Source organism: Phyllobates terribilis, unplaced genomic scaffold (genome assembly GCF_046119375.1).
Source record: "Phyllobates terribilis strain yellow unplaced genomic scaffold, ASM4611937v1 Scaffold_2__4_contigs__length_985480577, whole genome shotgun sequence".
Classification (NCBI taxonomy): domain Eukaryota; kingdom Metazoa; phylum Chordata; class Amphibia; order Anura; family Dendrobatidae; genus Phyllobates; species Phyllobates terribilis.
Genome location: NW_027362762.1, coordinates 948,230,010 through 948,255,900, shown reverse-complemented (window position 1 = coordinate 948,255,900; position 25,891 = coordinate 948,230,010). Strand labels below are relative to the sequence as shown.

The 25,891-nt window shown below is 45.6% G+C and overlaps 1 protein-coding gene across 1 annotated transcript in view; it reads left to right on the top strand.

Annotated features, from left to right (window-relative positions):
- Positions 1 to 20,114, top strand: part of LOC141253094 (cell surface glycoprotein CD200 receptor 1-A-like) — a 181,151-nt gene extending 161,037 nt beyond the window's left edge. Inside the window, exon 6 of the mRNA XM_073670853.1 lies at positions 19,635 to 20,114. Coding sequence (XP_073526954.1) covers positions 19,635 to 19,772 — 138 coding nt within the window. The 3' untranslated portion in view covers positions 19,773 to 20,114. The remainder of the gene's footprint in view (positions 1 to 19,634) is intronic.
- The last annotated feature ends 5,777 nt before the right edge of the window (positions 20,115 to 25,891 follow it).

The following is a 25,891-nucleotide window of genomic DNA, read 5'->3' as shown; positions in this document are numbered from 1 at the left end:
GGCCAAATATTTTTTCAGAGCTAGATGCAGAAAAAAATGATATTCAGTTTGCAACCTGATGGAGGTCAGTATAGATGGACTAATAGAACAAGTCCCACACACAGCTAGAAGCCCAAATATTTTTTCAGAGGTAGATGCAGATAAAAATTATTTTTAATTTGCAACCTGATGGAGGTCAGTATAGATGGACTAATAGACCAAGTCCCACACACTGCTAGAAGGCCAAATATTTTTTCAGAGCTAGATGCAGAAAAAAATTATATTCAATTTGCAACCTGATGGAGGTCAGTATAGATGGATTAATAGAATGATGCTATGCCCAAAAGATTTTACTTCACTAGGTGCAGTAAAAAAATTGGTATTCTATACACAGGTGGTATATCTTGCAACACAGATAGGCTACTCCACTGACTAACACACTCTGCAATAGGCCAAAAAGGATTAGCTTTGCTAGATTCAGCCAAATGCTGTGAAAAAACTTGCACAGCACTAGCACAGACCTGCCTGGCAAAAACTGATAGGAACTGATGTAACCTAGTCCTGAAAAGGACTCCAATTACAATTAGTCTTTACTCCCACAATCTATCTATTTAAGAGCACAGACCTGCCTGATAAAAGTCGAAGGAAATGCTGTAACCTAGTCCTTAAAAGGACTGCAATCACAACTATTCCCTACTCCCAAGCTATCTGTAGATTTGTGCGAAAATTGGCTTGAAATTAACAAGGTATAGCGCACACAGCAACAGTGGTGCCGTCTAACACGCAGCTGCAGCAGTGAGAAAATGGTGGCGACAGGGAAAATGGCTTGGTCTTATAGGGCAAGGACATGTGACATACACTGCCAATGACACATGCCCTTGCTTGTGTGAAAAAAAGCACTTCGCTCCGTGTGTGCGCTGCTGATAGGCTGACAGATTGCACCTCCCCACTGTAAATGCGGGAAAGAGAAAAAAAAATGGAGATCTTCATTATTCCTGCAGAGATCCATCCCCTGCCCCTCCCCCCGCCCCGCTGTACACTCAAACTGCGTATTAACATTAATTTTCATCATTACTGAGAAAAAATCCAGTTACGATTTTGGTGCACGAACAGTTATCGAACATAACCTCGAACAGCCGAATTTTTCTCAAATCGTTCGTGTTCGCCAAACGGCTCGAACACCGCCCAAAACAGCTCGAATTTGAGATTGGCGAACAATTCGAGTCGAACAACGCTCATCTCTAATCTGGATGTAAAGACAGCTTTTCTGAATGGAGATTTAACCGAAGACATTTACATGGAACAACCTCCAGGATTCAAAGATGAAAGAAATCCAAACAAAGTTTGCAAACTACAGAAAAGCACTACAGAAAAGCATATATGGTTTAAAGCAAGCAGCTAAAGCGTGGAATGACAAAATCATGGAAGTACTTACAAATGAAAAATTTCAAAGAAGCAAAGCTGATCCATGCTTGTACACACAAAGGCTGATTAATAGATGGATTTATGTACTCATATATGTAGACAACATTTTGATTTGTTTTAAACAAGAAAGGGACAAAGAAAACTTTCTAAAAATCCTGAAGCAACATTTCGAAATCAGAGAATTGGGAAATGTAAAACAGTACCTAGGAATACAGGTAGAAAGAGAAGAAGACGGAAGTTTCCTACTGAATCAAAATCACATGATTCAAGACATAACAGAAAAATTTGGATTAAAGGATGCAAAAACAGTAAAGTCTCCTATGGTGAGGCCAGGACTGGAAATTCATATTCCCAGTTATGAAGGTCTCAGCGGGAATGCTAGTCTGTCAGACTTCAAAGGATCCCAGGGGAAATGGTGTATTCCCCACAGTCAGGATATGACTTAATTACCATTACGTTACTATGCCGGCTCCAAAAGGCAATTACCAAAAGGATGCTATTGCCCAAGGTGACAAGCCAGGAGAGAATTGAATACAGGTCAGCTGTATATACCTTTGTAGTGCAAACTCCTATTCCTGACAAGAGTATTGGGGAGCTAATCGAATCATGGCAATGAGGAATAGCTAATTGAATTACCTCTGAAGTCAGGGGAACTCCTGTGTTAGATCAATTACCATGCACACCTTACAATGAGAATATTGCTGGGAAATGGATTATGAAATGTCTGATAGAAGGGAAGAGGAGATTACATGTAAATCGCCCATTTTCTGCCCTGCCCAAGTTACGTATAAATGTGTCTCTCTGTGAGAGAGGAGTCGTCTTCTGTTGAGGGTCACCTGTTGCTACAGATGTGCAGAAAGACACAAGGAACCGCCCTGAACTCATGACAGCACCCTTCCTGCCATGTCCAGAGACCTTTGATGAAAGTGTGGTATATTCACTTTTATTCCTTTTAATTTTATTGTATCGTATTACTGCTTCCTTACTGTATTTATCTGACTACTGTATATATATATATCTTGTAACCGCTTGTATATATTGTACCTAGCATCTCTCTTTTGAGTAAATAAATATATAAATAAATATATAAAATTTATAAGCTGGCTTCACATTATCCTAAACACGGAACTCACGGAAGTTGTGAGGAAGGATCAGGGGCACGTGGCTCCGATCGGTTTGTGACATCTCCAATGGAAACTAATTATCTCAAAGAGATGAACAGTGAAAAAAATATGCTACCAAATAATGAAGAATACAGAACAGCAATAGGAAAACTACTGTATCTAGCGACCGTTACAAGACCAGACATCGCAGCAGCAGTAGGAATCCTGAGTAGAAAGGTATCAAAACCAAATAAAGCTGATTGGAATGCCGTGAAGAGAGTAATGCGTTATTTGAAAGGAACTAGCATTGTTAAGCTGAAATTACCCACAAGTGATAATGGCATTTTAACAGGATATGTTGATGCAGATTGGGCTGGAGATCCAACTGACAGAAGTTCTACCAGTGGACATATTTTTTTTCTCTCAGGTGGACCAATAAGTTGGACAAGTAAGAAAAAGTCAATTGTGACACTGTCTTCAACAGAAGCAGAATATGCTGCCGCAGCACATGTAAGTCAAGAAGTACTGTGGTTAAGACAATTGTTGACAGAATTAGGACAAACACAGTTGGAACCAACAAAACTGAAAGAGGACAATCAAGGATGTCTTGTTCTTGCTCAGATGGAAAGAGTCAATCCAAGAACCTAGCATATTGATGCGAAATATCATTTCTTGAGAGATCATCAGGAACAAGGAGTCTTGAAGTTAGAGTATTGTCCTATTGAAGAAATGACAGCTGACATCTTCATGAAGGCGTTGAATGCTGATAAACACCAGAGACTAATAAAAAAGTTGGGTTTGATTGAATAAGTCCTTACTGTTGAGAAAGGGTGTTGGCATATACAACAGATTAGAACTTATTATAAGTGAAAGGAGGACTTTATACTAACCAGACAGCAGATGGCGATAGTGTGTAAAGTTATATGCTTGCTGTAATAGGGGAGAAAAGCTCTCAATTGTTGGTTGTTTTTACTTCCTGTGTTTTTCTTTCTTTTCCTGAATGTGTTATGTCAGCAGCACAAGTACTGTGTGACACTAAATTGTATCTCATGTTTAACCAGTATGAAGTAAATACTGTTTACTCAAGATATCTTGCTGATTGAAGCTCTTGTAAGTACAGTGGTGACTGTAAGAAGATGTACTCTGCAACAGGGACATTATGTCTCGCTCCATCCACCACAGACTGACCAGGAGTTGGCGGATGCTTTAGTCCAGGTCTGGGAGGAGATCCCACAGGAGACCATCCGCAATCAGGAGCATCCCAGGCGTTGTAGGGAGGTCATACAGGTACGTGGAGGCCACACACAATACTGAGCCTCATTTTGACTTGTTTTAAGGACATTACATCAAAGTTGGATGAGCCTGTAGTGTGTTTTTCCACTTTAATTTTGGGGGTGACTCCAAATCCAGGCCTCCATTGGTCAATAAATTTGATTTCCATTGATGATTTTTGTGTGATTTTGTTGTCAGCACATTCAACTTTGTACAGAACAAAGTATTCAATGAGAATATTTCATTCATTCAGATCTAGGATGCGTTATTTGAGTGCTCCCTTTACTTTTTTGAGCAGTGTATTTTATCCAATGTACAAACAGCTCAGCCTCAGGGTTGGGGAACATGGTCTTATTTTCCGCCCAATTGTGATCTGACAAAATACTGGATTGAACTTGGACTAATGTTAGCCTATGGGGCTGTGCACATGTTCAATTATTTCCCGGATAGAGCCGGTCCAAGGTAAAAATCGCAGCATGCCTGAATTTTATCCGATATCTGGGACGCACTCAGCCATGCAAGTAAATGAGTGAATGGAAAACATCGACCTGCACTCAGATGACAGAATGGAGGAGATGGAGAATAACACTGTGCTGACACTCTGATAGCATAATCGACCCAATTCAGTCTGATGACAGAGTCTATGGCCTTCGGCAAATTCCCTTAGTCTGACATAATGGAGAATTTGATGCAAACTGACGTTCACAAGAATTTCCTAGCAGCACAAAAAGAAGACATTATCAAACTGGTAAAAATGACTACGGACCAAGTGTAAATTAATGATAACATTATTACATGTAATTAACCCCCTATTTATCATTCTTGCTCTTATATATAGCATTTTTGAGCTATACACTCTTCCAGCACTAGGTGGCAGTGCTTTGCATAAAAAAAAAAAAAAATAGTTAATCCCATATCTTGCATGGGTTCAAAGAAGAACAAACTCCAAGTTCTTATACCTGACTAGCAAACCAGACAGGCAAGTGCAACCCTTCTCCATAGAGGTAATGGACTGTGAGTGAGAATGCCAGAAGTGACTAACCCCCATCGCTCCAGTGCTGGCCGCTCCCATGGTCTCTGTTGGAACAGGAAACAATTAAGTTCCCTTCTTGGGCCATGAAATCACCGAGGTTGCCGCCAAGAGGTGACTGAAATGGGACATCATCGAATGTGCCTTTTTTAAATGGAACCACATGAGAGTTATTTTTTTTTCACTGCCATTATCCCTTCCCACCCCCCCAAAATAAAATCTAAATTTAACACTAGCCTGTGACTAAAAATGGTAAAAACATTAACCTATAAACCAATAACTGTCATAAAAGAAACTAAAAAAAAATATCAAAAATAATGTGAAGAAAAAGTCTAAATAAAATGAAAACAAAGTCTTTCCTGAAATAAAAATCAGTTCCATTTTGGACACAGAGGGAGGAGGTAGATGCAGCTGCAGTAACTCTGAGCATGTGAAGGAAGCTGTAAAAGCTGTGTGCACGGGAAAGTGCAGAGGTGGAAACAACGGCACAACTGGCTCAAAATGCTGAGCACAACATTATCAGATGTGTAAGCCGTCGCAGAGTGCATCTTCTTACAGTCACCACTGTACTTACGAGAGCTTCAATCAGTAAGATATCTTGAGTAAACAGTATTTACTTCATACTGGATAAATATGAGATACAATTCAGTGTCACACAGGCCGTGTGCTGCTGACATAACACATACAGGAAAAAAAACACACAGGAAGTAAAAAGCAAACAACAATTGAGAGCTTCCCTCCCCACATTACAGCAAGGCTATAACTTTACACACTATCGCCATCTGCTGTCTGGTTAGCATAAAGTCCTCCTTTCACTTATAATAAGTCCTAATCTGTTGCCTATGCCAACACCCTTTCTCAACAGTAAGGACTTATTCAATCAACCAACTTTTTTATTAGTCTCTGGTGTTTATCAGCATTCAACGCCTTCGTGAAGATGTCTGCTGTCATTTCTTCAGTAGGACAATACTCTAACTTCAAGACTCCTTGTTCCTGATAATCTCTCAAGAAATGATATTTCACATCAATATGCTTGGTTCTTGGATTGACTCTTTCCATCTGAGCAAGAACAAGACATCCTTGATTGACCTCTTTCAGTTTTGTTGGTTCCAACTGTGGTTGTCCTAACCCCTTTGCAACCCATGACGTCTAAGTACGCACAAATTGCATCCCCCCGTTCAGTGAGGGCTGCTGCACTGAGCCCGCACTGAACCGAGCACATGTCAGCTGATTCTTACAGCTGACATGTGCCCGCAACAGCGATCCACCCGCAGCTGTTAACATGTTAAATGCCGCTGTCAATCTCCGACAGCGGCATTTAACGCGCGCTTCCGGGAAGCGCGTCCTAAGCCCCGCCCATCGGCGACCCCGTCACGTGATCGTGGGTCACCGATGGGAGGGCATGACAACACAGGGTCTGCAGCAGACGCCTGTGGTTTTCATGAGCTGGTCGCTGTGAGCGCCACCTAGTGGTCGGCGCTCATAGCACAGGACCAATTCTGCTATATGCAGGGGATCTGCTGATCCCCTGTATGTAGCAGAGGCGATCGGATAGTTGCTGCTTCTAGTCTCCTATGGAGACTATTGAAGCAAGCAAAAAGTGAAAAAAAAAACGTTTTTAAAAATATAAAAAAAATTTAAAAAGTATAAAAGTTTAAATCACCCCCCTTTCGCCCATTCAACATAAAATATATAAAAAAAAAACCCTACATAGACATATTTGGTATCGCCGCGTTCAGAATCGCCGATCTATCAATATAAAAAAAGAATTAATCTGAACGGTAAACGGTGTAACGAGAAAAACATTCTAAACGCCAGAAATACGTTTTTTGTTCGCCGCAAAATTGCAATAAAATGCAATAACAGGCGATCAAAACATCGGATCTACCCCAAAATGTTATCAATAAAAACATCAAACCGGTGCGCAAAAAATAAGCCCTCACCCAGCCCCAGATCCCGAAAAATGGAGACGCTACAAATCTTAGAAAATGGCTATTTTTTTTTTTTTACCAAATTTTGGAATTTTTTTCACCACTTAAATATAAAAGAACCTAAACATGTTTGGTGTCTGGAGAATAAGAATGGCAGGTCAGTTTTAGCATTCAGTAAACGTGGTAAAAAATAAATAAAAAACAACTGTAGTATTGCACTTTTTTGCAATTTTACCGCACTTGGAATTTTTTTCCCATTTCCCCGTACACGACATGGTAAAACTAGTAATGGCGTTTAAAAGTACAACTCATCCCGCAAAAAATAAGCCCTCACATGGCCATATTGACCAAAAAATAAAAACGCTATGACTCTGGGAACAAGGGGAGCAAAAAACGAAAAAGCAAAAACGGAAAATGCTCTGGTCCTTACATGGCTAATTCTGTCAACAATTGTCTTAACCATATTCTGCTTCTGTTGAAGATAGTGTCACAATTGACTGTTTCTTACTTGTCCAACTTATTGGTCCACCTGAGAGAAAAAAATATGTCCACTGGTAGATCTTCTGTCAGTTGGATCTCCAGCCCAATCTGCATCAACATATCCTGTTAAAATGCCATTATCACTTGTGGGTAATTTCAGCTTAACATTGCTAGTTCCTTTCAAATAATGCATTACTCTCTTCACGGCATTCCAATCAGCTTTATTTGGTTTTGATACCTTTCTACTCAGGATTCCTACTGCTGCTGCGATGTCTGGTCTTGTAACGGTCGCTAGATACAGTAGTTTTCCTATTGCTGTTCTGTATTCTTCATTATTTGGTAGCATATTTTTTTCACTGTTCATCTCTTTGAGATAATTAGTTTCCATTGGAGACTTTACTGTTTTTGCATCCTTTAATCCAAATTTTTCTGTTATGTCTTGAATCATGTGATTTTGATTCAGTAGGAAACTTCGGTCTTCTCTTTCTACCTGTGTTCCTAGGTACTGTTTCACATTTCCCAAGTCTTTGATTTCGAAATGTTGCTTTAGGATTTTTAGAATGTTTTCTTTATCCCTTTCTTGTTTAAAACAAATCAAAATGTCATCTACATATATGAGTACATAAATCCATCTATTAATCAGCCTTTTTGTGTACAAGCATGGATCAGCTTTGCTTCTTTGAAAATTTTCATTTGTAAATACTTCCGTGATTTTGTCATTCCACGCTTTAGTTGCTTGCTTTAAACCATATATGCTTTTCTGTAGTTTGCAAACTTTGTTTGGATTTCTTTTATCTTTGAATCCTGGAGGTTGTTCCATGTAAATGTCTTCTGTTAAATCTCCATTCAGAAAAGCTGTCTTTACATCCAGATGTCTCAGTTGCATCTGTTTCATTGCTGCAACTGTAAGTAAAGTTCTTATTGTAGTGTGTTTGACAACTGGAGCAAATGTCTCATCATAGTCTTCTCCATATTTTTGAGAATACCCTTTAGCTACGAGTCTTGCTCGGTATCTTTCAGCTGTGCCATCTGTTTGGTATTTTACTTTAAAAAATCCATTTACATCCTATGGCTTTTCTTCCTTCTGGCAAATCTGTTAGTGTCCATGTATTTGAATCATGCATGGCTTTAATTTCTGTTTCTGTTGCTTCTATCCATTTATTAGCTTCTTCTTCAGGAAGTTTAGATATGTCTTCCCAAGAGGTAGGCTCATAGATTTTTCTTATGCTTGTCTTGTATGAGAGACGTTTTGGTGGTTTTCCTTTGTTCTCTCTCATTGAACGTCTTGGTTCTGTGTCTGTTTGTAGTTGTGATTCTTCACTTTCAGTATTTTGTTCTTCATTGATTTCTACTTCTTTCTCATCAGATATTTCTTCAGTTATATCACTATTGTTTTTCTCATTTTTTGTTTCAACTGAAATCATAATGTCTTCATTTAAATCTTCAATGAATGTCACACTGTTACTCACCGTAACTCTGTCTGTTTTGGGATCTAGGATTCTATATCCTTTGCAATTTTCACTATATCCAACGAATATTCCTTCCATGGATCTGTTTTGAAGTTTGGAAAGTTTTTCTGTTGGAATGAATATAAAAACTTTACATCCAAAAACTTTTAAATGATTGACACTTGGTTTCATACCTTGCCACAGTTCATATGGAGTTTTCGTCAGTTTTCTGGCAAAAAGTCGGTTCCGTAGATATGTAGCTGTCATTGCTGCCTCACCCCAATATTTCTCTGGTAGTTTGGAAACCGTCAGCATACATCTTATCATTTCTGTTAGAGTTCTGTTTTTCCTTTCTGCTACTCCATTTTGTTCAGGTGTGTATGGAACAGTTTTCTGGTGTTCTATTCCATTTTGTCTTAAGTATTCTTCTATTCTGTGACCTGTAAATTCACCTCCATTATCACTTCTTATGACAATTGGCTTCCTTTGAAATTTGTTGCTTGATCTTGTTACATAGTCTACAAGTTTATCAAAAACTTCACTTTTGTTCTTAATTAAGTATGTGACTGTGTATCTTGAATAGTCGTCTATAAAAGTCTACATGTATCTATTGCCTCCTGATGTAGTCACTTTCATGGGTCCACATACATCAGTATGCACCAAATCAAGTGGTCTTTCGCTTTTCATCTCACTTTCTTTTGGAATAGATATCCTTGTGGCTTTGGATTTTATACATTCACATCTTATGGTAATTGAGCAATCTTATATCTTTAAATCTTTTGTCAATTCTTTTCTCTGTAGTTCCCTTATACTGTCAGGGTGTCTATGTACTAGACGTCTATGCCACATGTGAATACAGTTTTTGTGATCATGTGTACATACCTTCATCTGTTCCTTTGGTGTTTCAAAATGATATAATTGTTCATCTGCCTTGACTTTGGTTATCACCTTGTTTCCTGCAATAATTGCACACTCATTGTCTTTGAATTTTACTGTAAGTCCTTTTGCTGTTAAACGTTTCACAGATAATAATCCGCCTTCCAATTTTGGAACATACAACACATCCTGTACAAGAATCTTTGAATCTTGTCCGAACTTGTTTGAACAATTTAACATACCTTGTCCGATACCTTCTGCGGTTATTTTTCTTCCATCTGCAAGATAAATGGCTTCTTTCTTATCTAAATCAAGATCAGTAAAGAAATTCTTGTCACTTGTCATATGACTCGTTGCTCCTGAATAAATAAACCAACCAAGTGATGATTTCTTGTCTGTTATTTTAAATGTGCCATTCCAATTATTCTCACATGAATCGGAAATTGTGTTTTTTACTTTCTGTGTATGCTTTTTATGTTGTAATTTTTGTTGTTCTGCTTTCCGTATGGTACAGTCTTTCTTTAAATGACCTTTTTTCTTACATCTGAAGCATTCTCTTGTCTCTTTATTATAGGGTTTTTTAAATTCTGTAGCTTTAATAGCGTTTTCACTGTCCTTTTCAGTAGAAGAATCATTTCTTTGTTCTTTTCTTCTCTGATATTCATCTATTAGTCTTGTTTTCACAAAATCTAATGTAATGTCAGTTTCTGGTCTCGTCTCAAGAGCATTTATCAAGGCTGTATACAAATCTGGTAAACTGCACAATAATATAGCTGCTACATGACTATCTTTAATGTCTTCACGAATAGATCTTAGCTGTGATATCACTTCCATCATTGAGAATATGTGCTTCTGCATGTCGTCATTTGCACTCAATCTCATACTGTAAAGCTTTCTTAATAAAAATAACTTGTGATTCAAGCTAGGTCTTTCATACATTTTTATTAATGCTAACCACATTCCTTTCGCTGTATTAATTGAGCATCATCCACTAATAAGCTAATGGTGGCTCTCGCTTGGCAATTCTTCTTATCCCATGTCTGATTATCTTGATCTGGTCGTTCTGTAACAATTACTTCCCATAAATCATCCTTAGATAACAACATCTCTACTTTGAATTTCCATAACTGATAATTTTCACTATTCAGTTTAGCTACTGTGAATTTCAGTTCTGTGTTACTCATCATCTTTATATAGTCTTACTTGCTTAGAGAGTTGTACTGAAGATATTCTCCTGTTTTTCTTCTTTTTGCTGATAGTTCCTGTATGTTCTGCCTGTGTTGAATTCTTTGTAATTATATCCAGCTCCTGGGATCATGAATTCCTTTGTCACTCTGTATCTGGATTTATTTCCTTCTGTGCTCAGTGGCGCCCAAATCACCGATTTGGGCGCCACATTTAAATATCGGCCGCGACCAATCAGCACAGCGTTGTTTAAATGTGGATCCAAGATCGGTGATTGGTCGCGGCCGATATTTAAATGTGGCGCCCAAATCGGTGATTGGTCGCGGTCTTGGCGCGCGACCAATCACTGATCTTGCCGCCAAAGTTAAACACTACCGTGCTGATTGGTCGCGGACGCTGCCCGCGACCAATCACCGATTTGTGCGCCAAATTTAAATATCCGACCAATCAGCACAGTAGTGTTTAACTTTGGCGGCAAGATCAGTGATTGGTCGCGGTCAAGACGGCGACCAATCACCGATTTGTGCCGCACATTTAAATAGTGGCCGCGACCAATTGGATGTCAGCGCCGCTCCCCGGTCCTCCCTTCACACCCTAGCCGCATGGATGTCAGCGGCGCTGCCTGTGCGGATACTTCCGCTGCGAGAACCTGGGACATGAGCGGGCGCTCGCAGCAGAAGTATCCCGACCCGCAGCGCCGCTCCCCGGTCCTCCCTTCACACCCTAGCCGCTGATGTCCCCACAGTATCCGCATGGTGTTACAAAGGTCCGGACATTTGTGTTAAAAATCGCTGATTGGTCGCAGGCGCTGCCCGCGACCAATCACCGATTTGGGCGCCAAATTTAAATATCAGCCGCGACCAATCACCGATTTGGGCGCCAAATTTAAATATCCTCCGCGACCAATCACCCACCTTGGCTCCACATTTAAACACCGCTGTACTGATTGGTCGCGCACGCTATTTAAATGTGGCGCCAAAATCGGTGATTGGTCGCGCCCAGCGTCGGCGACCAATCAGCACAGCGGTGTTTAAATGTGGAGCCAAGATTGGTGATTGGTTGCGGCCGATATTTAAATTTGGCGCCCAAATCGGTGATTGGTCGCGGGCAGCGCCCGCGACCAATCAGCGATTTTTATCAGCGATTTTTAACACAAATGTCCGGATCTTTGTAACACCATGCGGATACTGTGGGGACATCAGCGGCTAGGGTGTCAAGGGAGGACCGGGGAGCGGCGCTGCGGGTCGGGATACTTCTGCTGCGAGCAGTCGCTCATCTCCCGGCTTCTCGCAACGGAAGTATCCGACCAGGCAGTGGCGCTCCCCGGTCCTCACCAATACGATTAGCTGATTGGTCGCGCTCTCCGCACGCGACCAATCAGTGATCTTGGTGCTAAAGTTAAACACCGCTCTGCTGATTGGTCGCGGACGCTGCCCGCGACCAATCACCGATTTGGGCGCCACATTTAAATAGCGGCCGCGACCAATCAGCGAGCTTGGCGCCAAATTTAAACAATGCTCTGCTGATTGGACGCGGACTCCAGCCGCGACCAATCAGCGAGATTGGCGCCAAATTTAAACCCCGCTCTGCTAATTGGTCGCGGATGCCGGCCACGACTAATCAGCATTATTGGCGCCAAATTTAAACACCGCTCTGCTGATTGATCGCGGTCGCCGTCCGCGACCAATCAGTAGTATTGGCGCCAAATTTAAACCCTGCTCGGCTGATTGGTCACGGTTGCCGGCCGCGACCAATCAGCAGTATTGGCGCCAAATTTAAACCCCGCTCTGCTGATTGGTCACAGTTGCCTTCCGCGACCAATCAGCGATTTTTACACCAAGGATCTATTGAGATCTGAATCAAGGTGGATTTTTGTTCTTGATACAGTGGCCCCTAGGGGCATAAATGAGGACTTTTCATGCCTGCGCTTCTCAGTGTCTGCGGGATGACAGGCTGGATGGCAGCGTTCTGCTGCGGTCCAGCCTGTGATCTCAATGTAGCAGAGCTGAAGCTGTCCTGGGAACCATGGAAAGGTAAGGATGAGGTTGCTTTATTATTTTACTTTTATTGCAGGAGATCGTTGGCTTCAGCTGGAATGGGCGTGGTGGTAAGTATGGTTTAATTTAGAACAATAAAGGATTGTGTCTTTATTTCAATTAAAGGAATTTATTCTGGGTGTTTGTATTTTCTTTTAACTTTGACAATGGGGTTAGTAATGGGGGTGTCTTATAGACACCTCTCCATTACTAACCTGGGCTTGATGTCAGCTGGCATTATAAGCTGACATCAACCCTAGCCCTATTACCCCACTGCCACCGCTACAGGGCAGTGGGAAGAGCGAGGCTAAGTGCCAGAATTGGCGCATCCTATGGATGCGCCATTTCTGGGGCGGCTGACGGCTGGTTTTTCTAGCCTGGGAGGGGGCCAATATTCATGGCACCCTTCCTGGGCTATTAATATCAGCCCCCAGCTGTCTGCCTAGCCTTTGCTAGCTATTAAAATAGGGGGGACCCCACGTCATTTTTTTGGGGGGGTCCCCCATTTTAATAGCTAGTAAAGGCTAGGTATTCCGCTGGGGGCTGATATTAGTAGCCTGGGAAGCTCCGTGGGTATTACCCCCTTCCCAGGCCATCTGCTTAACCTCCGCTAGAGCCTAAAATTACGGGGAACCCCACGCCAATTTTTTTTTAAATAAATCCTTTATTTTAACACTAAATGACAAGTACAGTAATCAACACTATCACTGTACTTCTTATATATGTGACTGACATGTTTCTATCTATCTAATCTATGTGTGATGCTCTATTCCTTCTATTCTAAATTGTCGGGTACAGATGCTGAAATGCCGGCCGGCTTTTTTAAAGAGACAGTGCATGAAAACACTATTATTTTTTTTAATAAATCCTTTACACTAAATGACAAGTACAGTAAGCAACACTGTCACTGTACTTCATATATATGTGGGTGACATGTTTCTATCTATCTAATCTATGTGTGAAGCTCTATTCTTTCGGTTCTAAATTGCCGGTACCGGTATATGCCGCTGCTGAATTGCCGGCTTTTCATGTTTCACTGTTGGCACTGTTCCCATCGATTTGGGCAATCACTGTAATGCCACAACCACCATGGCTGTGGCATTACAGTGAGTGGCAGACAATCCCTGCATGATTGGTGCTCTAAATAGCGCCAGACATGCAGGACAAGCTTTTGGTGCACGAACAGTTATCGAACATAACCTCGAACAGCCGAATTTTTTGCAAATCGTTCGGGTTCGTCGAACAACTCGAACACCGCCCAAAACAGCTTGAATTTGAGATTGGCGAACAGTTCTAGTCGAACACCGCTCATCTCTACCCATAACCTGTCGCAGAGTGCATCTTCTTACAGTCACCTCTAGTGTTGAGCATTCCGATACTGAAATATCGGGTATCGGCCGATATTCGCGGTATCGGAATTCCAATACTTTATTCCGATACTTTTAGAATATCGAATACCAGAATCGGAAGTTCCCATAATGCCTGCGCTCTGCAGTGTCTCTGAAAGATGACAAGCTGGATGGCAGCGCTCAGCTGCGATCCAGCCTGTCATCAGAATGCCATCCCAGCGTGAGAGAATTCTCCTGATTGTTTAAAAGCCGGCAGGCGGTAAAAAGCCGCCGGCTTTTAAACATTCACACGGCCCCATACTGCTTCCCCGCAGCCTCCCACCCCGATCCTCTGCTCCCCTCGCCACCTCCCATCCCGATCGTAAGTTAGGACCGGGCGGGGAGCGCAGCACCAAGGAGCGGGGAGCGAAGGACCCGGGCGGGGAAGCCGGCAGTGAAAAGACTTCACCGTCGGCTTTTCCGTTCTGTGCTGCGCTTTCCCGCCGGTTATTTCAAATGAACAGCTGAGGTATCAGGTGATGCCGATCAGCTGTTCATTTAAAGTAGCCGCGGTGCCCTCGGAGGGTTCATGTGAGTTCATGCTTGACTGCATTGCATGAACTCACATGAACTTTCCCACGGCCGCACAGTTCAGTCTCACCTCCCCGACCATCAGACCCGTCATGATTGGTGTGTGTGGGTGTCTATGCGATGTGTGCGGGTGTGCGCTGTGTCTGTGCGGTGTCTGTGCGATGTCTGCGGGTGTGTGCGGTTGTGCGCTGTGTCTGTGCGATGTCTGGGGGTGTGTGCGGTGTCTGTGCGATATCTGCGGGAGTGTGCGGTGTCTGTGCGATGTCTGCGGGTGTGTGCGGGTGTGCGCGGTGTCTGTGCGATGTCTGCGGGTGTGTGCGTGCAGGCAAACATAGGCCAATGTGACACTACTACTCCCATCGGCCTATGTCTGTCCCCCGTCCACTCGTGCCAGCAGGATCAGGTTGATGGGAGCAGTAGTTCCCATCAGCCTGATCCTGCTATTTAAACTGCCCCATATGTTATTTTGGCCCCCATAGGTTTATATTTTTGCCCCTATACATGTTTTATTTTCTTAGGCCCCCATATTTTTTTTTTGCTTTTGGTCCCCAATAAATTTTAAATACATGTCATTGGTGGCCAGTAGTTACCTAAAATAAATTAATTTATACATTACCTGTCCCCGCCGATCGCCACCTAAAATAAAGTAAAAAATAAAAAAATATACCTATACACACCTAGACACCTAATTCCCCGAAGCCATCGATCTCCTGTAATAAAATATAAAATAATAAACCACAACCTTATCCTTACCCCTCCGTAGTAGTCCACGAGTGTCCCACGAAGATCTCCAGTTTAGAGCAGCCACATAGCATGTGACCGCTCTGAACCGCCGCCGCCGCTAGAATGACGGGGTCGTAAAGCAGCCCTGTCATTCCATAAGCGGGTTCGCCGGAGTTCAGGCAGCGCTGCTCCGGTTAGCTGCTTTATGGCCCCGCTTTACCGTGAGAAATTCCCACGGTACAGCAGTGCCGTAAAGGAGGTCTCCGGAGCTGCGCTGACTGAATGCACTCCGGTGACCTCAGTCAGTGGCTCCCGCTGCCGGGAGTGGACGTGTTCCCGGCAGTGTGAGCTTACAGCAGCAATGACAGCTGTCACATCTCCTGATATGACAGCTGTACATGGGAGATCAGCGCAGAAACGTGGACAGGTAACTATTTTTTTTTTAGTAAACTAAGAATTAAATAAAATTGTGTGTTTTATTTCAAATAAATTATTTTTTTCTGGGTCTAGTGTGTTTTTTATTTTTAACACTTTGTAGGTTAGTAATGGGGGTGTCTTATAGACGCCCATCATTACTAACCTGGGCTTCATGGCAGCTGGCGCTGACATGAACCCCACCACTATTACCCCCTGCCACCGCACCAGGGCAGCGTGGAAGAGCGAGGATAAGTGCCAGAATTGGCGCATCCTATCGATGCACCATTTCTTGGGTGGCTGACGGCTGGTGTTTCTAGCCTGGGAGGGGGCCAATATTCATGGCACCCTTCCTGGGCTATTAATATCAGCACCCAGCTGTCTGCCTAGCCTTTGCTAGCTATTAAAATAGGGGGGACCCCACGTCATTTTTTGGGGGGGTCTCCCATTTTAATAGCTAGTAAAGGCTAGGTATTCAGCTGGGGGCTGATATTAGTAGCCTGGGAAGCTCCGTGGGTATTACCCCCTTCCCAGGCTTCAAACATCTGCCCCAGCCGTCTGCTTAACCTCCGCTAGAGACTAAAATTATGGGGGATCCCACGCCAATTTTATTTTTAATAAATCCTTTATTTTAACACTAAATGACACTTGAGGGATTAATAAAGATGCCGTCCTTAAATTATTATTTATTTTTTAATTAATTTTTCCCAAAAATTTTGACGTGGGCTTTGCCATATTTTTGTATGCCAACCAGGTACAGCATCCAGGAACGGGCTGCCCCCAACTCCCAGCTGCCTATTTGTACCTGGCCGGACACAACAATATAGGGAAGCCCTTTTTTTTTAAATTATTTCATGAAATAATTTTAAAAAAATTGACGTGGGGCTTCGCCCTGTTTTTGTGTCCAGCCAGGTACAACTAGGCAGCTGGGGGCTGGAATCCGCAGCGCTGGGAGGCCCAAGCTTTCTGCCCCCCCCGCTGCAAATTGCAGTCCGCAGCCACCCCGGAAAATGGCGTGTTCATAGAAGCGCCATCTTCTGGCGCTGTACCCAACTCATCCAGGGCCCTGGTGCGGTGGCTCACTGGGTAATAAAGGGGTTAGGGCCAGCTTGGCATTATCAGCTGGCCCTAAGCCCGAAATTCATGGGGTCACGTCAATATTAGACATGACCACCATGAATTTCTAGTAAAATATTTAAAAAAAAACACAACACCCAGATAAAAGTCCTTTAATTGAAATAAACACACAATTCTTTATTGTTCTAAATTAAACCATACTTACCATCACGCCCATTCCAGCTGAAGCCAACGATCTCCTGCAATAAAAGAAAAATAATAAAGCAACCTCATCCTTACCTTTCCATGGTTCCCACAACAGCTTCAGCTCTGCTACATCGAGATGACAGGCTGGACCGTAGCAGAACGCTGCCATCCAGCCTGTCATCCCGCAGACACTGAGAAGCGCAGGCATGCTTGCGCTCCTCAGTGTCTCGCTGTGACGGCATAAAGATGAGCCGAGGTCATGTCCAATGAACTCAGCTGACCTCATGCACGTCACTGACAGCGTGGGAGAATTCTCACGCTGAAGCGCTGAGTGCAGGAGAATTTTCCCACGCTGTCAGTGACGTGCATGAGGTGAGCCGAGTTCATTGGACATGACCTCGGCTCATCTTTATGCCGTCACAGCGAGACACTGAGGAGCGCAAGCATCCCTGCGCTTCTCAGTGTCTGCGGGATGACAGGCTGGATGGCAGCGTTCTGCTACGGTCCAGCCTGTCATCTCGATGTAGCAGAGCTGAAGCTGTTGTGGGAACCATAGAAAGGTAAGGATGAGGTTGCTTTATTATTTTTCTTTTATTGCAGGAGATCGTTGGCTTCAGATGGAATGGGCGTGATGGTAAGTATGGTTTAATTTAGAACAATAAAGAATTGTGTGTTTATTTTAATTAAAGGACTTTATTCTGGGTGTTTGTGGGGTTTTTTTAACTTTGACTATGGGATTAGTAATGGGGGTGTCTTAAAGACGCCTCTCCATTACTAACCTGGGCTTGATGTCAGCTGGCATTATAAGCTGACATCAACCCCAGCCCTATTACCCCACTGCCACTGCTACAGGGCAGTGGGAAGAGCGAGACTAAGTGCCAGAATTGGTGCATCTTATGGATGCGCCATTTCTGGGGTGGCTGACGGCTGGTGTTTCTAGCCTGGGAGGGGGCCAATATTCATGGCACCCTTCCTGGGCTATTAATATCAGCCCCCAGCTGTCTGCCTAGCCGTTGCTACCTATTAAATTAGGGGGGACCATACGTCATTTTTTGGGGGGGGTCCCCCATTTTAATAGCTAGTAAAGGCTAGGTATTCAGCTGGGGGCTGATATTAGTAGCCTGGGAAGCTCCGTTGGTATTACCCCCTTCCCAGGCTTCAAACATCTGCCCCAGCTGTCTGCTTAACCTCTGCTAGAGCCTAAAATTACGGGAAACCCCACGCCAATTTTTTTTTAAATAAATCCTTTATTTTAACACTAAATGACAAGTACAGTAATCAACACTGTCACTGTACTTCATATATATGTGACTGACATGTTTCTATCTATCAAATCTATTCTTTCTGTTATAAATTGTCGAGTACCACTGCAGAATTGCCGGACGGCTTTTTTAAAGAGACGGTGCATGAAAATACTATTATTTTTTTTAATAAATCCTTTACACTAAATGACAAGTACAGTAAGCAACACTGTCACTGTACTTCATATATATGTGACTGACATGATTCTATCTATCTAATCTATGTGTGATGCTCTATTCTTTCTGTTGTAAATTGTCGGGTACCGGTGTATGCCGCTGATGAATTGCCGGCTTTTCGCGTAATACATTCTACATTATTCTTAGTTGTTTTCCTTCATGTAGAATTAACCTACAAGGAAAGAAAGGGTTTATTTTCATTCCGATATTTGTGTTCCATTGACTTGCATTGGTTTCCGGTATAGGAATCGGCGATATCCGATACTTTTTGGGTATCGGTCCGATCCAATCCGATACGATATTTCCTGATATCGGAAGGTATCGCTCAACACTAGTCACCACTGTAATTACGAGAGCTTCAATCAGCAAGATATCTTGAGTAAACAGTATTTACTTCATACTGGATAAACATGAGATACAATTCAATGTCACACAGTCCGTGTGCTGCTGACATAACACATACAGAAAAAAACACACACAGGAAGTAAAAAAACAAGCAACAATTGAGAGCTTCCCTCCCCACATTACAGCAAGGATATAACTTTACACACTATCGCCATCTGCTGTCTGGTTAGTATAAAGTCCTCCTTTCACTTATAATAAGTCCTAATCTGTTGCATATGCCAACATAAGCAACAGATAAAGATTAGTGTTGAGCGAGTATGTTCTATTAACCCTTTCGCCGAGTATGCTCGGGCCGAGCTCCGAGTATTTACAGCTGTTCGGTGATATGGTTAAATCGCTCCCGTGTGCATGATTTGCAACTGTTTGACAGCTTTATTACATGTGAGGAATGTGTAAGAAATAGACATTCCTCACATGTAATAAAGCTGTCAAACAGTTGCAAATCATGCACACGGGAGCGATTTAACCATATCACCGAGCAGCTGTAAATACTCGGAGCTTGGCCCGAGCATACTCAGCGAAAGGGTTAATAGAACATACTCGCTCAACACTAATAAAGATGCAAAGAGCCAACATTTCTGACTGTATTTTATCTACTGTAGTTCACATCTCCGGCTGCCGAAAAAGTTGTTATTCATTTTCTTTTTTTTTTTTTTTTGCTTTACAGGAGAAACAAGACTGTGAACCTTATATAACCTACAATCAAAAAGAAAATGCTATTTATTGCATGGCAACAAAATTTGTAGCCCTTGATGCTGTTGACTCTGCCCAGGTCACGGAGCATGCCCACAACACACTCCCATAGCAGTCAAGAAACATCCCCAAACTATTACCTTCTATCAGCATGTTTTATTAATGCCTTAAAGAGAACATGACAAAAATATGTAGATTTTATTTAGTGCTCTGTAAATGCCGCTGTTCTCCTGAATCCGACGTTGTTGTTTTTTTGTTTGTTTCTGTGTCTTTTCATTCCTGAGATATGACTCCCTTCTTCAGTGTCTGTAAATCTGGTCATTTTGACCAAGTTGGCAAGAAGACACCCACATAGTAGAGCTTAAGACCACTCCCACTTGTCTAAGAAGAGAAGACATACAGTGGGTACGGAAAGTATTCAGACCCCTTTAAATTTTTCACTCTTTGTTTCATTGCAGCCATTTGGTAAATTCTAAAAAAGTTCATTTTTTTCTCATTAAAGTACACTCTGCACCCCATCTTGGCTGAAAAAAAACAGAAATGTAAAAATGTTTGCAAATTTATTAAAAAAGAAATACTGAAATATCACAAGGTCATAAGTATTCAGACCCTTTGCTCACTATTGGGTAGAAGCCCCCTTTTGAGCTAGTACAACCATGAGTCTTCTTGGGAATGATGCAACAAGTTTTTCACCCCTGGATTGGGGATCCTCGGCCATTGTTCCTTGCAGATCCTCTCCTATTCCGTCAGGTTGGATGGTGAACGTTGGTGGACAGCCATTTTCAGGTCTCTCCAGAGATGCTCAATTGGGTTTAGGCCAGTCAAGAATGGTCAGAGTTGTTCTGAAGCCACTCCTTTGTTATTTTAGCTGTCTGCTTAGGGTCATTGTCTTGTTGGAAGGTGAACCTTCGGCCAAGTCTGAGGTCCAGAGCACTCTGGAAGAGGTTTTCACCCAGGATATCTCTGTACTTGGCCACATTCATGTTTCCTTCAATTGCAACCAGTCGTCCTGTCCCTGCAGCTGAAAAACACCCCCATAGCATGATGTTGCCAGCGTCGGACTGCCCCACCGGGTGGGCCCCCGTGATGGATATAGTGGGACCCGCCCGCCGGTAACTGGTCTGTGATCTTTCTGACCACGGGCCCATCAGAGGCCGCTGTGCGCCGTCCTTTGATGGGCCCACGGTCAGAAAGCATACCTTCCTGTTGATGGCTGCCGCCACCGGGAACATCTGCTCTGTGCTATGCACTGCGAACAGACGGCGCATAGCAGTGACGTTCAAAGGCCGCCGGTCAATCAAAGCCGCGCGCGTCAGCGTTCAGCCTCTTATAGGCCGGCGGGCATTGAACGTCACTGCTATGCGCCGTGCGCCGCCGTCATTGCGCAGCACATAGCAGTAATGTGGAGATGCCTCTGGCTGGCAGGCTGCTGGCAGGCTGCGGCCTCTGATGGATCGGCAGCCCTGTTGCAGACCATGCGTCCACGTCGTTATGAAGCTGCAGAGTACACTGCCGGGGGAGCGCAGGAAGGTAAGCAGTTTTTTTTCCCCTATATGAATGGGGGGGCGAATGGCACATATAAGCCCATGATGGAGGGGGGGGATATGACACACAGGGGCCCATGATGGAGGGGGGGGATATGACACATAGGGGCCCATGATGGAGGGGGAGGGGGGATTTGACACACAGGGGTCCATGATGGAGGGGGGTATATGACACATAAGGGCCCATGATGAAGGGGGGATATGACACACAGGGGCCCATGATGGAGGGGTGGAGATATGACACACAGGGAACCATGATGGAGGGAGGGGATATGACACAGGTGCCCATGATGGAGGGGGGATATGGCACACAGGGACCCATGATGGAGGAGGGGATGGCACACAGGGGCCCATGATGGAGGGGGTGGATATGACACACAGGGGCCTATGATGGAGGGGGGGATATGACACATAGGGGCCCATGATGGAGGGGGGATATGACACATAGCGGCCCATGATGGAGGGGGCGGGATATGATACACAGGGGCCCATGATGGAGAGGGGGTGAAACATAGGGGCCCATGATGGAGGGGGGATATGACACATAGGGGCCCATGATGGAGGGGGGATATGACTGACACATAGGGGCCCATGATGGAGGGGGGATATAACAAAGCGGTGCATGATGGAGGGGGGGATATGACACAGGGGCCCATGATGGAGGGGGAGTGACACATAGGGGCTCATGATGGAGGGGGGATATGAGACATAGGGGCCCATGATGGAGGGGAGATATGACACATAGCGGCCCATGATGGAGGGGGGGATATAACACACAGGGGCCCATGATGGAGGGGGGGTGACACATAGGGGCCCATGATGGAGGGGGGGGATATGACACACAGGGACCCATGATTGAGGGAGGGGATATGACACAGGTGCCCATGATGGAGGGGGGATATGGCACACAGGGGCCCATGATGGAGGGGGGGATGGTACACAGGGGCCCATGATGGAGGGGGTGGATAAGACACACAGGGGCCTATGATGGAGGGGGGGATATGACACATAGGGGCCCATGATGGAGGGGGGATATGACACATAGCGGCCCATGATGTAGGGGGCGGGATATGATACACAGGGGCCCATGATGGAGAGGGGGTGAAACATAGGGGCCCATGATGGAGGGGGGATATGACACATAGGGGCCCATGATGGAGGGGGGATATGACACATAGGGGCCCATGATGGAGGGGGGATATAACATAGCGGCGCATGATGGAGGGGGAGATGACACAGGGGCCCATGATGGAGGGGGGTGACACATAGGGGCTCATGATGGAGGGGGGATATGAGACATAGGGGCCCATGATGGAGATGGGATATGACACATAGCGGCCCATGAGGAGGGGGGATATAACACACAGGGGCCCATGATGGAGGGGGGGTGACACATAGGGGCCCATGATGAAGGGGGGATATGACACATAGGCGCACATGATGGAGGGGGGTGACACATAGCGGCTTATGATGGAGGGGGGGAATGACACATAGGGGCCCATGATGGAGGGGGGATATGACACATAGGGGCTCATGATAGAGGGGGGAAATGACACATAGGGGCCCATGATGGAGGGGGGATATGACACACAGGGGCCCGTAATGAAGGGATGGGATATGACACACAGGTGGCCATGATGGAGGGAGGGGATATGTCACACAGGTGCCCATGATGGAGGGGGGATATAACATAGCGGCGCATGATGGAGGGGGAGATGACACAGGGGCCCATGATGGAGGGGGGTGACACATAGGGGCTCATGATGGAGGGGGGATATGAGACATAGGGGCCCATGATGGAGATGGGATATGACACATAGCGGCCCATGAGGAGGGGGGATATAACACACAGGGGCCCATGATGGAGGGGGGGTGACACATAGGGGCCCATGATGAAGGGGGGATATGACACATAGGCGCACATGATGGAGGGGGGTGACACATAGGGGCTTATGATGGAGGGGGGGAATGACACATAGGGGCCCATGATGGAGGGGGGATATGACACATAGGGGCTCATGATAGAGGGGGGAAATGACACATAGGGGCCCATGATGGAGGGGGGATATGACACACAGGGGCCCGTAATGAAGGGATGGGATATGACACACAGGTGGCCATGATGGAGGGAGGGGATATGTCACACAGGTGCCCATGATGAAGGGGGGATATGGCACACAGGGGCCCATGATGGAGGGGGGTGGCACACAGGGGCCTATGATGGAGGGGGGATATGACACATAGCGGCCCATGATGGAGGGGGGGATATGGCACACAGGGGCCCATGATGGAGGGTGGGGTGACACATAGGGGCCCATGATGGAGGGGGGATATGTCACATAAGGGCCCATGATGGAGGGGGTGGATATGACACCTAGGGGCCCATGATGGAGGGGGGATATGACACATAGGGGCCCATGAAGGAGGGGGGATATGACACATAGGAGCTTATGATGGAGGGGGGAATGACACGTAGAGGCCCATGCTGGAGGGGGGATATGACACATAGGGGCCCATGATAGAGGGGGCAATATGACACATGGGGGCCCATGATGGAGGGGGAGATATGACACACAGGGGCCCATAATGGAGGGAGGGGATATGACACACAGGTGCCCATGATGAAGGGGGCAAATTACACACAGGGGCGCATGATGGAGGGGGGGTGGCACACAGGGGCCTATGATGCAGGGGGGGATATGACACATAAGGGCCCATGATGGAGGGGGGATATGAAACATAGGGGCCCATGAAGGAGGGGGGATATGACACATAGGAGCTTATGATGGAGGGGGGAATGACACGTAGAGGCCCATGCTGGAGGGGGGATATGACACATAGGGGCCCATGATAGAGGGGGCAATATGACACATGGGGGCCCATGATGGAGGGGGAGATATGTCACACAGGGGCCCATAATGGAGGGAGGGGATATGACACACAGGTGCCCATGATGAAGGGGGCAAATTACACACAGGGGCGCATGATGGAGGGGGGGTGGCACACAGGGGCCTATGATGCAGGGGGGGATATGACACATAGGGGCCCATGATGGAGGGGGGATATGACACATAGCAGCCCATGATGTAGGGGGGGGAAATGACACACAGAGGCCCTTGATGGAGGGGGGGGATATGACACATAGGGGCCCATGATGGAGAGGGGGATATGACACATAGGGGCCCATGATGGAGGGGGTGGATATGACACATAGGGGCCAATGATGGAGGGGGGGATATGACACAGGGGCCCATGATGGAGGGGGGTGACACATAGGGGCTCATGATGGGGGGGGGATATGAGACATAGGGGCCCATGATGGAGGGGGATATGACACATAGCGGCCCATGATGGAGGGGGGGATATAACATACAGGGGCCCATGATGGAGGGGGGTGACACATAGGGGCCCATGATGACGGGGCGATATGACACATAGGGGCCCATGATGGAGGGGGGGTGACACATAGGAGCTTATGATGGAGGGGGGTAATGAAACATGGAGTCCTATGATGGAGGGGGGATATGACACATACGGGCTCATGATAGAGGGGGGGAAATGACACTTAGGGGCCCATGATGGAGGGGGAGATATGACACACAGGGGCCCATAATGGAGAGAGGGGATATGACACACAGGTGCCCATGATGGAGGGAGGGGATATGTCACACAGGTGCCCATGATTAAGGGGGGGTGGCACACAGGGGCCTATGATGGAGGGGGGATATGACACATGGGGGCCCATGATGGAGGGGGTGGATATGACACCTAGGGGCCCATGATGGAGGGGGGGATATGGCACACAGGGGCCCATGATGGAGGGGGGATATGACACATAGGGGCCCATGATGGAGGGGGGATATGACACATAGGGGCTTATGATGGAAGGGGGGAATGACACATAGGGGCCCATGCTGGAGGGGGGATATGACACATAGGGGTTCATGATAGAAGGGGGGATATGACACATAGGGGCCCATGATGGAGGGGGGGATATGACACCCAGGGGCTCATAATGGAGGGAGGGGATATGACACACAGGTGCCCATGATGGAGGGAGGGGATATGACACACAGGTGCCCACGATGAAGGGGGGAAATTACACACAGGGGCCCATGATGAAGGGAGGATATAACACATAGGGGCCCATGAAGGAGGGTGGATATGACACATAGGGGCTTATGATGGAGGGGGGAATGACACGTAGGGGCCCATGATGGAGGGGGAGATATGACACACAGGGGCCCATAATGGAGGGAGGGGATATGGCACACAGGGGCCCATGATGGAGGGGGGATATGACACATAGGGGCCTATGAAGAAGGGGGGATATGACACATAGGGGCTTATGATGGAGGGGGGAATGACACATAGGGGCCCATGCTGGAGGGGGGATATGACACATAGGGGCCCATGATAGAGGGGGGAATATGACACATAGGGGCCCATGATGGAGGTGGAGATATGACACACAGGGACCCATAATGGAGGGAGGGGATATGACACACAGGTGCCCATGATGAAGGGGGCAAATTACACACAGGGGCGCATGATGGAGGGGGGGTGGCACACAGGGGCCTATGATGCAGAGGGGGATATGACACATAGGGGCCCATGATGGAGGGGGGATATGACACATAGCAGCCCATGATGTAGGGGGGGGGAATGACACACAGGGGCCCATGAT